Source organism: Hyla sarda, assembly GCF_029499605.1.
Source record: "Hyla sarda isolate aHylSar1 chromosome 1 unlocalized genomic scaffold, aHylSar1.hap1 SUPER_1_unloc_10, whole genome shotgun sequence".
Classification (NCBI taxonomy): Eukaryota; Metazoa; Chordata; class Amphibia; order Anura; family Hylidae; genus Hyla; species Hyla sarda.
Genome location: NW_026607571.1, coordinates 312,963 through 325,656, shown reverse-complemented (window position 1 = coordinate 325,656; position 12,694 = coordinate 312,963). Strand labels below are relative to the sequence as shown.

Here is a 12,694-nt window from a genome sequence, read left to right as displayed (position 1 = left end):
GCATGCTGGGGGTTGTAGTTATGCAACAGCTGGAGACACACTGGTTTCAAAACACTGGGAGTTTGTTACTTAACTCAGTGTTTTGCAATCAGTGTGCCTCCAGCTGTTGCAAAACTACAACTCCCAGCATGTACGGTCTATCAGTGCATGCTGGGAGTTGTAGTTTGCAACAGCTGGAGGCACACTGGTTGCAAAACAATGAGTTAAGTAACAAACTGTGTTTCGCAACCAGTGTGCCTTCAGCTGTTGCAATACTACAACTCTCAGCATGCACGGGCAACCAAAGGGCATGCTGGGACTTGTAGTTATGCAACAGCTCGAGGCACACTACTGCAACTCCCAACATGCCCTTTGGCTGTCCGTGCATGCTGGGGTTGTAGTTATGAAACATCTGGAGGCACAAAAATGTGCCTCCAGCTGTTGCTAAACTACAACTCCCCAGCATGCACAAACTACCAGGTGTTACCCCAGGTTCTATGCTGTTGCATAACAACAACTCCCAGCATGCCCTTTTGTGCATGCTGGGAGTTGTTGCCAAGCAACAGCAGGGGGCCAGCTTTACCTCCCCCAGGTGAGGACTCCCGGCACCCGCTCTCGCCCTCCGGAACAGGTGCGGAGTGGGTGCCGTTAGGGTCATCCCCACAGCAGGAGTCCTGATTCATCGCCCTGCGTCCTCATGAGGTTAAAGGGGTATTCCAGGGAAAAAACTTTTGGCTCCGGAAAGTTAAACAGATTTGTAAATTACTTCTATAAAAAAAAAAAAAGCTTAACCCTTCCAGTACTAATCAGCTGCTGAAGTTGAGTTGTTCTTTTCTTTCTTACAACAGTGCTCTCTGCTGACACCTCTGCTTGTCTCAGAAACTGTCCGAAGCATTAGAGGTTTGCTATGGGAATTTGCTCCTACTCTGGACAGGTCCTGAGACAAGCAAAGGGAAGTGTCTCCAGAACAGCTCGGAAGGGTTAAGATTTTTTAATAGTAATTTACAAATATGTTTAACTTTCTGGAGCCGGTTAATATATATAAGGGGAATATCCCTTTAAAGGGGTATTCCAGGAAAACTATATATATATATATTATTTTTTTTTTTTATCAACTGGCTCCAGATTTGTAAATTACTTCTATTAAAAAATCTTAATCCTTTCAGTACTTATGAGCTTCTGAAGTTAAGGTTGTTCTTTTCTGTCTAAGTGCTCTCTGATGACACCTGTCTCGGGAACCGGCCAGTGTAGAAGAGGTTTGCTATGGGGATTTGCATCTAAACTGGGCGGTTCCCGAGACACGTGTCATCAGAGAGCACTTAGTCAGAAAAGAACAACTCAACTTCAGAAGGTCATAAGTACTGAAAGGATTAAGATTTTTTAATAGAAGTAATTTACAAATCTGTTTAACTTTCTGGAGCCAGTATATATATATATATGTTGTTTTTTTTCCAGGATAACCCCTTTAACCCCTTAAGGACCAAGGACGTACCGGTACGTCCTTGGTCCTGCTCTTCTGATATAACGCGGGGTTACACAGTAACCCCGCGTCATATCATGGCGGGCCCGGCGTCATAGTGAAGCCGGGACCCGCCTCTAATAGCGCGCAGCGCCGCGCGCTATTAACCCTTTAGCCGCGCGCTCAAAGCTGAGCCGCGCGGCTAAAAGTGAAAGTGAAAGTTCCCGGCTAGCTCAGTCGGGCTGTTCGGGATAGCCGCGGCTAATCGCGGCATCCCGAACAGCTGACAGGACAGCGGGAGGGCCCCTTCCTGCCTCCTCGCTGTCCGATCGCCGAATGACTGCTCAGTGCCTGAGATCCAGGGATGAGCAGTCATGCGGCAGAATCGTTGATCACTGGTTTCTTATGAGAAACCAGTGATCAACATAGAAGATCAGTGTGTGCAGTGTTATAGGTCCCTATGGGATAACAATGATCAGTGTGTGCAGTGTTATAGGTCCCTATGGGATAACAATGATCAGTATAAGAGATCAGTGTGTGCAGTGTTATAGGTCCCTATGGGATAACAATGATCAGTGTGTGCAGTGTTATAGGTCCCTATGGGATAACAATGATCAGTATAAGAGATCAGTGTGTGCAGTGTTATAGGTCCCTATGGGATAATAATGATCAGTATAAGAGATCAGTGTGTGCAGTGTTATAGGTCCCTATGGGATAACAATTATCAGTATGTGCAGTGTTATAGGTCCCTATGGGAGCTATAACACTGCAAAAAAAAAGTGAAAAAAAAGTGAATAAAGATCATTTAACTCCTCCCCTATTAAAAGTTTGAATCACCCCCCTTTTCCAATAAAAAAAAAAACACAGTGTAAATAAAAATAAACATATATGGTATCACCGCGTGCGGAAATGTCCGAATTATAAAAATATATCATTAATTAAACCGCTCGGTCAATGGCGTGCGCGCAAAAAAATTCCAAAGTCCAAAATAGTGCATTTTTGGTCACTTTTTATATCATTTAAAAATGAATAAAAAGTGATCAATAAGTCCTATCAATGCAAAAATGGTACCGTTAAAAACTTCAGATCACAGCGCAAAAAATGAGCGCTCATACCGCCCCATACACGGAAAAATAAAAAAGTTATAGGGGTCAGAAGATGACAATTTTAAACGTATTAATTTTCCTGCATGTAGTTATGATTTTTTCCAGAAGTCCGACAAAATCAAACCTATATAAGTAGGGTATCATTTTAATCGTATGGACCTACAGAATACATATCAGGTGTCATTTTTACCGAAAAATGTACTACGTAGAAACGGAAGCCCCCAAAGGTTACAAAACAGCGTTTTTTTTTCAATTTTGTCGCACAATGATTTTTTTTCCCGCTTCACCATAGATTTTTGGGCAAAATGACTGACGTCATTACAAAGTAGAATTGGTGGCGCAAAAAATAAGCCATCATATGGATTTTTAGGTGTAAATTTGAAAGAGTTATGATTTTTTAAAGGCAAGGAGCAAAAAACGAAAATGCAAAAACGGAAAAACCTCCGGTCCTTAAGGGGTTAACAACCTGACATTGAACTTGAAAAAGATCTTCAGGGAAATAACATTAAATTGGGGAATTCATCAGGTCGGCCATTTTGCGACCAGAAGGAACAAACAGGTGGAAAACTTTCTCCAGACCCTGAAAGTTCAAACTGACTTATATGTTTCCTCCCACACAACTTCTCTTAATATGATCCAAAAGATTATGGGGGAGATTTATTAAAACCTGTCTACAGGAAAAGATGAGCAGTTGCCCATAGCAACCAATCAGATCGCTGCTTTCATTTTGAAAGGGGCCTCTGAAAAATAGAAGAAGCGATCTGATTGGTTGCTATGGGAAACTGGTGAACTTTACTCTCCCCATTGACTAGAAGGATTGTCCATTTTCCCCTATAAGAAGATTGTTCGGGGGCACTAAAAAGATGGCCATAGCAGATCAGGGATCCGGGTGGATCCAGAAGTTTGTTAGTAGAATCAGTCCAAAAAATATAGGATCCGGTGCCTAAGTGGAATCTAAACCCTTGTGATGTCAAGCCCCGCCCCCACTATGCAAGTCTATGGGAGGGGGCGTGACGGCCATCACGACTCCGCCCCCATGTGACATCACCCCCGCTATGCAAGTCTATGGGAGGGGGCGTGACGGCCATCAGACTCTGCCCCATATGACGTCACCCCCTGCTATGCAAGTCTATGGGAGGGGGCGGGACGGCCGCCACGACTCCACCCCCCGTGTGACATCACCCCCCCCCGCTATGCAAGTCTATGGGAGGGGGCTTGACGGCCATCAGACTCCACCCCATATGATGTCACCCCCCGTTATGCAAGTCTATGGGAGGGGGCGTGAAGGCTGTCATGACTCCGCCCCATATGACGTCACCCCCCACTATGCAATTCTCCCATAGACTTGCATAGTGGGGGCGGGGCGTGACATCACACGGGGCGGAGTCGTGACGTCCATGGTTGCCACCCAGCTGTTTGTGAGTTGGCACGTGCAGCTCAAACAGGTGAGTGGCGAATACAAGATTGCGGTGAGACATCTTATCCTCTATCCTTTGGATAGGAGATAAGATGTCTTAGGGCCGGAGTACCCCTTTTAATTCCATCCTTTAATCTTTCCTGGAATCTACCATGGGTCTGAAGATATTTTATCACCATCGTTCTGCAATAACCCAGGAAATTCCAGAGAAGAAGCCGCTCACTTCACGTAAGAAGAACGGAAATATATGAAGGTGTCTGAACCTCTGGTCAATCCAAAGATGATATGGAGCCCGAGAGAAGCCGGGACCACAGAGTATAGGGGGCGCCCTACGAGAGAAGCTGGGGCCACAGAGCATAGGGGCGCTCTACGAGAGATGCCGGGGCCACAGAGTATAGGGGGCGCCCTACGAGAGAAGCTGGGGCCACAAAGTATAGGGGGCGCTCTATGAGAGAAGCTGGGGCCACAGAGTATAGGGGGCGCCCTACGAGAGAAGCTGGGGCCACAGAGTATAGGGGGCGCTCAATGAGAGAAGCCGGGGCCACAAAGCATAGGGGGCACCCTACGAGAGAAGCTGGGGCCACAGAGTATAGGGGGCGCTCTATGAGAGAAGCTGGGGCCACAGAGTATAGGGGGCGCCCTATGAGAGAAGCCGGGGCCACAAAGTATAGGGGGCGCCCTACGAGAGAAGCCGGGACCACAGAGTATATTGGGCGCCCTACAAAAGAAGCTGGGGCCACAGAGTATAGGGGGCGCCCTACGAGAGAAGCCGGGGCCAAAGAGTATAGGGGGCGCCCTACGAGAGAAGCCGGGGCCACAGAGTATAGGGGGGACCCTACGAGAGAAACCGGGGACACAGAGTATAGGGGGCGCCCTACGAGAGAAGCCGGGACCACAGAGTATAGGGGGCGCCCTACGAGAGAAGCCGGAGACACAGAGTATAAGGGGTGCCCTACGAGAGAAGCCGGGGACACGGAGTATAAGGGGTGCCCTACGAGAGCCATGGCACCATCATGGGCCGGAAGAGCGGAGGCTTTAATAGAGCAAATCTGCAGCTACTTGGGCCAAACTACACAAGTTATCTGAAGAGAAAATAATAAAAGGAAGATTCTACAGACTGTGATCCGACCCTTCATCATCACATGGTCTCCTACCGGGCCGTCATAGAGATGAGGGGAGGAATATAGGATTAGACATTATGGTAAAACAGTTTATAAGAATCCACCAAACACTCAGAATATTCCCCTCCTTATGAGCACGACCAATGGTGACCAGTTATAATACACCGGTGATGATCTGAGGGGAGGGGCTCTCTACATCTCATGTGTTTTCTTGTCCCTTCAAGGACCAAAGATGTAATTCCTAAGGCCGTCATAGAGGATTTGTAGAAAACACTGATGTATTCATTTCCTGTGTGTTCCCTACAGATGGAGTCATTGATAGAAATCCACCCGAGAGGTGTCCCCGCCCTCTGTATTCCCAGGACTGTCCAGAGGGAAATGTCCCAGAGAAGCATCAGGTAGATGAGGCTGATCCTATATCTCTATAGGGGGGTCCTGCAGTCATAGATGTGGGGATAGATTTTGGGGGTCTCTGTTGCTCCTCCTGTCTGCTGTATTGTAGTGAATTGTTCTATATTTCACATCAGGGGGGAGATCTGACTAATAATAAAGTGGAGGATGAAGAAGAGAGGATGAGGGGCCATCACCCGTGTATGAGGGAAGTGAAGGAGGAAATTCCAGGAGGTGTTACCCCAGGTATGTAATAATTCCAGGAGGTGTTACCCCAGGTATGTAATAATTCCAGGAAGTGTTACCCCAGGTATGTAATAATTCCAGGAGGTGTTACCACAGGTATGTAATAATTCCAGGAGGTGTTACCCCAGGTATGTAATAATTCAAGGAGGTGTTGTCCCAGGTATGTAATAATTCCAGGAGGTGTTGTCCCAGGTATGTAATAATTCCAGGAGGTGTTGTCCCAGGTATGTAATAATTCCAGGAGGTGTTGTCCCAGATATGCAATAATTCCAGGAGGTGTTGTCCCAGGTATGCAATAATTCCAGGAGGTGTTGTCCCAGGTATGCAATAATTCCAGGAGGTGTTGTCCTAGGTATGTAATAATTCCAGGTGTTGTCCCAGGTATGTAATAATTCCAGGAGGTGTTGTCCCAGGTATGTAATAATTCCAGGAGGTGTTGTCCCAGGTATGTAATAATTCCAGGAGGTATTGTCCCAGGTATGTAATAATTCCAGGAGGTGTTGTCCCAGGTATGTAATAATTCCAGGAGGTGTTGTCCCAGGTAAGTAATAATGGATAATAATCTCTGGGGCCCCGTGCTGATGGGGGGGGGGGGGGGGGGGTGTAGAATTTGGCACAAGCAGCATGACTCTATGGGCCCCTCCTGTGAGAACATTTCGGGTGGTGGAGGAGGGGTAATGTATATTTGTTGCTCACACCCCGGCTCCTCTGATACCTGTGGACGGACGTTCTGACATTAGTCCTTATCCAAGTATTGTGTCCTATTTATCTCTTCATGGTGTCTGTTTCCTCTATGACTCTCGGCAGGACAGCGCACCATCCACAAGGGTTGTATAGTCATGGATTGGCCCCGACATTTCCCTGAACTCAGGGGCCACTTCATCAGATCCCCCATTATATTACAGGATCGGACCCTCTTTCCCTTAGAATCACCTGACGTCTTAATACAATGGAGCCAACAAGGTCCTGGGAACCTTTATTCCAGATGGTGGTTGATAAGATCCCTCAGTGTATTCCCCTCCATCCTATAGATGATATATATAAGATTGAGATGTGGTGACGGTGCAGCCATTAGGTTATACAGATCATTGTCGTGTCCATGAGTTCTCCCGCACATCTCAGCTTTGTCTCATGGACATTTATCTTCTTAAGGCTGGAATCACACATGCAGCTTTTCTGGCAGTTTTGATGCAGTTTTTAGAGCCAAAACCACAAGTGACCCAAAAAGAAGAAATCATTTAATGTGTTTCCGGCCCAATAAAATTACGTTTTTACCTCAACAGAAAATCCCAGTAAGAATTCTGAGGGAAACTTCATGTTATCCCTGAATGATAAAGGAGAAGATGAAGATATGATGGAGCGCTCCTCAGGAGAAGACCTCCTTACCCCTAATGTCCATCCAGATCTATCCTGTAATAATCCACCTGATCATGAGGAACCTTCTCCTGACCAACCACACATTGTTACCACAAGGACAGATCAGAAAGGGGGGAAAAGAATTCAATGTGATGAATGTGGGAAAGAGTTTACTAGAAGATCAAGTCTTCTTACACACAGAAGAATTCACACAGGGGAAAAGCCATACTCATGCTCAGAATGTGGGAAATGTTTTATACAGAAATCAGAGCTTGTTATACATGAGAAAATTCACACAGGAGAAAAGCCATATTCATGTTCAGAATGTGGTAAAAAATTTATACAGAAATCAAATCTAGTTAAACATGAGATAATTCACACAGGAGAACAGCCATATTCGTGTTCAGAATGTGGGAAATGTTTTACAAGAAAAGCAGATGTTTTAAAACATGAGAGAATTCACAAAGGAGAGAAGCCGTATTCATGTTCAGAATGTGGAAAATGTTTTATACGGAAATCGGATCTTGTGATACATGAGAGAATTCACACAGGAGAAAAGCCGTATTCATGTTCAGAATGTGGAAAATGTTTTATACAGAAATCAAACCTAGCTCAACATGAGAAAATTCACACAGGAGAGAAGCCCTATTCGTGTTCAGAATGTGGAAAATGTTTTAAAAGAAAATCAGATCTTGTTGTACATGTGAGAATTCACACAGGAGAGAAGCAATATTCATGTTTTCATGTTCAGAATGTGGGTGATGTTTCATAAGTAAATCAGATCTTTTACATGAGAGACGTTGCACAGGAGAGAAGCCATATTCTAAAGGGGTACTCGGGGAACTAAACCCATAGCCCATCATTTCTTTCTCACCAAACTATGCATTTATCTACATATCATTCATTAGCTATATAGAGCAGTTTCCCTCTTTCAGCTGTCACTTACATGCAGGGAGTGAGAGAAAGACGTCATTATCAGATCCTGCTTGACTTTCTGCAAACCCCTCACTAAGACTAGCCCCCACCCTCCTGGAAGACAAACACCACGTGATTTCTGTCTTCATGGCCACAGCTCCTCCTCCCCTCCCTTTGTGAGAATCTTGCTAGCAGCCCAGTGAAGATTCTCAGTCACACCTCAGCATGAGGATTCTCTTTTCCTTCTGTAGATCTAATCGCTGACTGCCGCCATTCAGAGAAAAGCATGATTTTTTTGCTGGGAGGGAAGGATAGTTTGAAAGAAAAAAACATGTACAGTTTGTTTACAACAACACAGCATGCACAAAGATAGTAAAAGCAATTGGCTGGCAGCCATTACACAGAGCTGCACTGACTGCTGGGAGTTGTAGTTTGGGCTTCAAGCAAGGAAAAAGTATATTTAGGAGACATCTGGGGCCACAGTAGCTGGTAAAATCACATTGATAATTACAGGGGACGCAGAAGAGGTATTGTGGTAACTTTTGGGGCATTTTTATTTCTCTTGACTTTTCCGGAGCACCCCTTTAATGTTCAGAATGTGGTAAATATTTTATAAGTAAATTATTACTTTCTAGACATGAAAGAAGTCACACTGGAGACTGATAGATGAAATTATAAAAAATATAATAATATGGAGAATGGAAATCTGAGATCTCAGGTGACAGTAAAATGTGATGTTTCTAAGTTTTGTTGTGAGAATTAACCCTCGAATAAACTTCATAATGAAACCTAAGCAGAAGTTAAAGCCAACATCATCTCTTGGTCATCAGCACCTGGGGTCATGTGACCTTTGTAGGTAAATAACGGTAATGAGAAGTAATATGTAATGCTATTGTGTATCATTTAGTAGTGACTTGTAGCTCTACACTACAGTATGATTGGATGATTTCTATGGATGATAATGATTGGTGATTACTATGTATTACCTCGGCCTCATTTCCATTAGAAATATTACTGATTGTATCTCATGTGTCACTTCTGTCCTATCAGGATCAGGACACTTCTGTGTTGTCACCAATAACCCTTAGGCCGGGGTCACACACAGGATTTTGGTCATATTGTGTTAGAATTCTTCTTATAATGGGATTAGTCATGTGATGCGGTGTTATTAGTGTGTATGGGGTGTGATGTCTTCTCTGATTTACAGAACTGTACAGCGACTGACGTGGTCTGATACAATTCTGTAAATGGAGGAGCAGACTGATCAGTATGGACCTGTGTATAGGGAAGAGACATGAGTGAAGTGGGGGGTAACCAATCCCGTCCATCAGTCAGGATAGCGCTCTTGTAGGTGACTGGGAGAACTGGTTCATGTGGGTCAGGAGTGAGATAGACAGGTCCCATATATTTGTTGCAGAGACTAAGTAGACGCTCTGCAAATCTGTTGAATTGAGGATCTCTCTCTCTGCCCAAGAGGAGGCAACAGCTTGAGATGAGTGAGCCCTCAGATCACCGGAGGGGGATATACCTGCTGAAATGTAGGCCATAGATATGGCTTGTCTAATGTGTCTACAGAATATCTTCTACATGACCCCCCCCCCCCCCCATTTGGGCCGATACCTGTACAAACAAAATGTCTAATTTTGTAAAATCCTGGGTTGAGGAACTGTGACACATCTACGGACATCTAACCTGGGGAATTCTCTCTCCCTATCAGTAGCCGGATTATCAGAGAAGAATGGGAGGACTACCTCCTGAGACAAGGGAAGAAAGGAAGGATCACGCCTAAGGATAATCCTATCATGAAGATTTCTTGTGTAGGGCCCTCTAGAGGATAGATACACCAGCCCCCCCCCCCCCCCCCCCCCACTCTACGGGCTGAGGTGAACTAGAAAAGCGTCTTCTGAGCTCGAACCTGTAGATGGATGGAAGAGATTGGCTCAAAAGGCTCCTTACATCGGGAATTAAAGGGGTAGTCCAGGAAAAAACTTTTTTTTAATTTTTTTTATATCAGCTGGCTCCAGAAAGTTAAACAGATTTGTAAATTACTTCTATTACAAAATTCTTAATCCTTTCAGTACTTATGAGCTTCTGAAGTTAAGTTTGTTCTTTTCTGTCTAAGTCCTCTCTGATGACACCTGTCTCGGGAAACGCCCAGTTCAGAAGCAAATCCCCATAGCAAACCTCTTCTAAACTGGGCGTTTCCCGAGACAGGTGTCATCAGAGAGCACTTAGACAGAAAAGGACAACCTTAACTTCAGAAGCTCATAAGTACTGAAAGGATTAAGATTTTTTTAATAGAAGTAATTTACAAATCTGTTTAACTTTCTGGAGCCAGTTGAGATATATATATATATATATATATATATATTATATATTAAAAAAAATTCCTGGATAAAAGGGCGTATGCATACGCCCTTGCGTCCTGGTACTTAAGGACGAAGGGCGTATCCATACGCCCGTGGGAATTTCGGCCCCCGCCGCGCGCCGGGCGGGGACCGGGCCGGGGTGACTGCTGATATCTATCAGCAGGCACCCCGTGCAAATGCCCAGGGGGGTCATTAGACCCCCCCATGTCGGCGATCGGCGCAAATCGCAAGTGAATTCACACTTGCGATTTGCGCCGATTCCGGGTCATTACGGGTCTATGGTGACCCGGAATAGAAGGGGGATCGCAGTTGTCTAAGACACCCACGATCCCCCTAAAGCGATAGGAGTGAGGTGGCATGGGTGCCACCCCTCCTATCTCTGCTATTGGTGGTCTAGACGCGACCACCAATAGCAGATCTGGGGCGGAGGGTTTTACTTTCGTTTTCCCCGTCCTGCCCACCCACAATAGGCGGGGCAGAACGGGGAAAACGAAGAGGAGCGGCGCTGGAGTCCACTTACCCCTCCGGAGGCAGCGGAGCGACGTGGATCGGCGGCGGCGACGGAGATCTGCGGCGGCGTGCGGCAGAAGAGGACGGCTCCCGGATGCGACGGAAGCCTGTGAGTAGTTGCCTAGCAACATCTAGAGGGCTACAGTCTGAGACCACTATAGTGGTCTCTAGACTGTAGCCCTCCAGATGTTGCAAAACTACAACTCCCAGCATGCCCAGACAGCTGTTTGCTGTGTGGGCATGCTGGAATTTGTAGTTTTGCAACAGCTGGAGGTCTGCAGTTTAGAGACCACTGCACAGTGATCTCTATACTGCCCTCTAGATCTTGCAAAACTACAACTCCCAGCATGCCCACACAGCTGTTTGCTGTCTGGGCATGCTGGGAGTTGTAGTTTGCAACATCTGGAGGTCCACAGTTTGGAGATCACTGTTCAGTGGTCTCTAAATTGTAGCACTCCAGATGTTGCAAAACTACAAATTCCAGCATGCCCACACAGCAAACAGCTGTCTCGGCATGCTGGGAGTTGTAGTTGCGTACCTCCAGCTGTTGCATAACTACATCTCCCAGCATGCCCTTCTGTGATCAGACATGCTGGGAATTGTAGTTTTGCAACAGCTGGAGGCACACTGGTTGGAAAATACTGAGTTAGGTAACAGAACCCAACTCAGTATTTTCCAACCAGTGTGCCTCCAGCTGTTTCAAAACTACAACTCCCAGCATGTACTGACAGACCGTGCATGCTGGGAGTTGTAGTTTTGCAACAGCTGGAGGCTCACTGGTTGGAAAATACTGAGTTAGGTAACAGAACCTAACTGAAGGTTTTCCAACCAGTGTGCCTCCAGCTGTTGCAAAACTACAACTCCCAGCATGTACTGACAGACCGTGCATGCTGGGAGTTGTAGTTTTGAAACAGCTGGAGGTTTGCCCCCCCCCCCCCCATGTGAACGTACAGGGTACATTCACACTGGCGGGTTTACAGCAAGTTCCCTGCTTCAAGTATGAGCTGCGGCAAATTTTTCGCCGCAGCGCAAATTCCTAGCGGGAAACTCACCGTAACCCGCCAGTGCGAATGTACCCTAAAAACACTACACTACACTAACACATAATAAAGAGTAAAACACAACATATACACCCCCTTACACTGTCCCCCCCAATAAAAATGAAAAATGTATTGTACAGCAGTGTTTCCAAGACGGAGCCTCCAGCTGTTGCAAAACAACAACTCCCAGCATTTGCGGACAGCCACTGATTGTCCAGGCATGCTGGGAGTTTAGCAACAGCTGGAGGCACCCTGTTTGGGAATCACTGGTGTAGAATACCCCTATGTCCACCCCTATGCAATCCCTAATTTAGTCCTCAAATGCGCATGGCGCTCTCTCACTTCGGAGCCCTGTCGTATTTCAAGGAAACAGTTTAGGGCCACATATGGGGTATCTCCGTACTCGGGAGAAATTGCACTACAAATTTTGGGGGCTTTTTCTCCTTTTACCCCTTATGAAAAGGAAAAGTTGGGGCTACACCAGCCTGTTAGTGTAAAAAAAAAAAATTTTTACACTAACATGCTGGTGTTGCCCTTTACTTTTTATTTTCACAAGAGGTAAAAGGAAAAAAAGACCCCCAAAATTTGTAACGCAATTTCTGCTGAGTACGGAAATACCCCATATGTGGGCGTAAAATGCTCTGCGGGCGCACAACTAGGCTCAGGAGTGAGAGCGCACTATGTACATTTGAGGCCGAAATTGGTGATTTGCACAGGGGTGGCCGATTTTACAGCGGTTCTGACATAAATGCAAAATAATAAATACCCACATGTGACCCCATTTTG

General features: G+C 45.8%; 1 protein-coding gene across 1 annotated transcript in view; it reads left to right on the top strand.

The window, feature by feature from the left end:
* LOC130297936 (zinc finger protein 260-like) overlaps positions 1-9,265 on the top strand; it is a 35,004-nt gene extending 25,739 nt beyond the window's left edge. Inside the window, exons 7-9 of the mRNA XM_056550789.1 lie at positions 5,389-5,480; positions 5,610-5,718; positions 7,002-9,265. Of these exons, the coding sequence (XP_056406764.1) occupies positions 5,389-5,480; positions 5,610-5,718; positions 7,002-7,846 (1,046 nt within the window). The 3' untranslated portion in view covers positions 7,847-9,265. The remainder of the gene's footprint in view (positions 1-5,388; positions 5,481-5,609; positions 5,719-7,001) is intronic.
* The last annotated feature ends 3,429 nt before the right edge of the window (positions 9,266-12,694 follow it).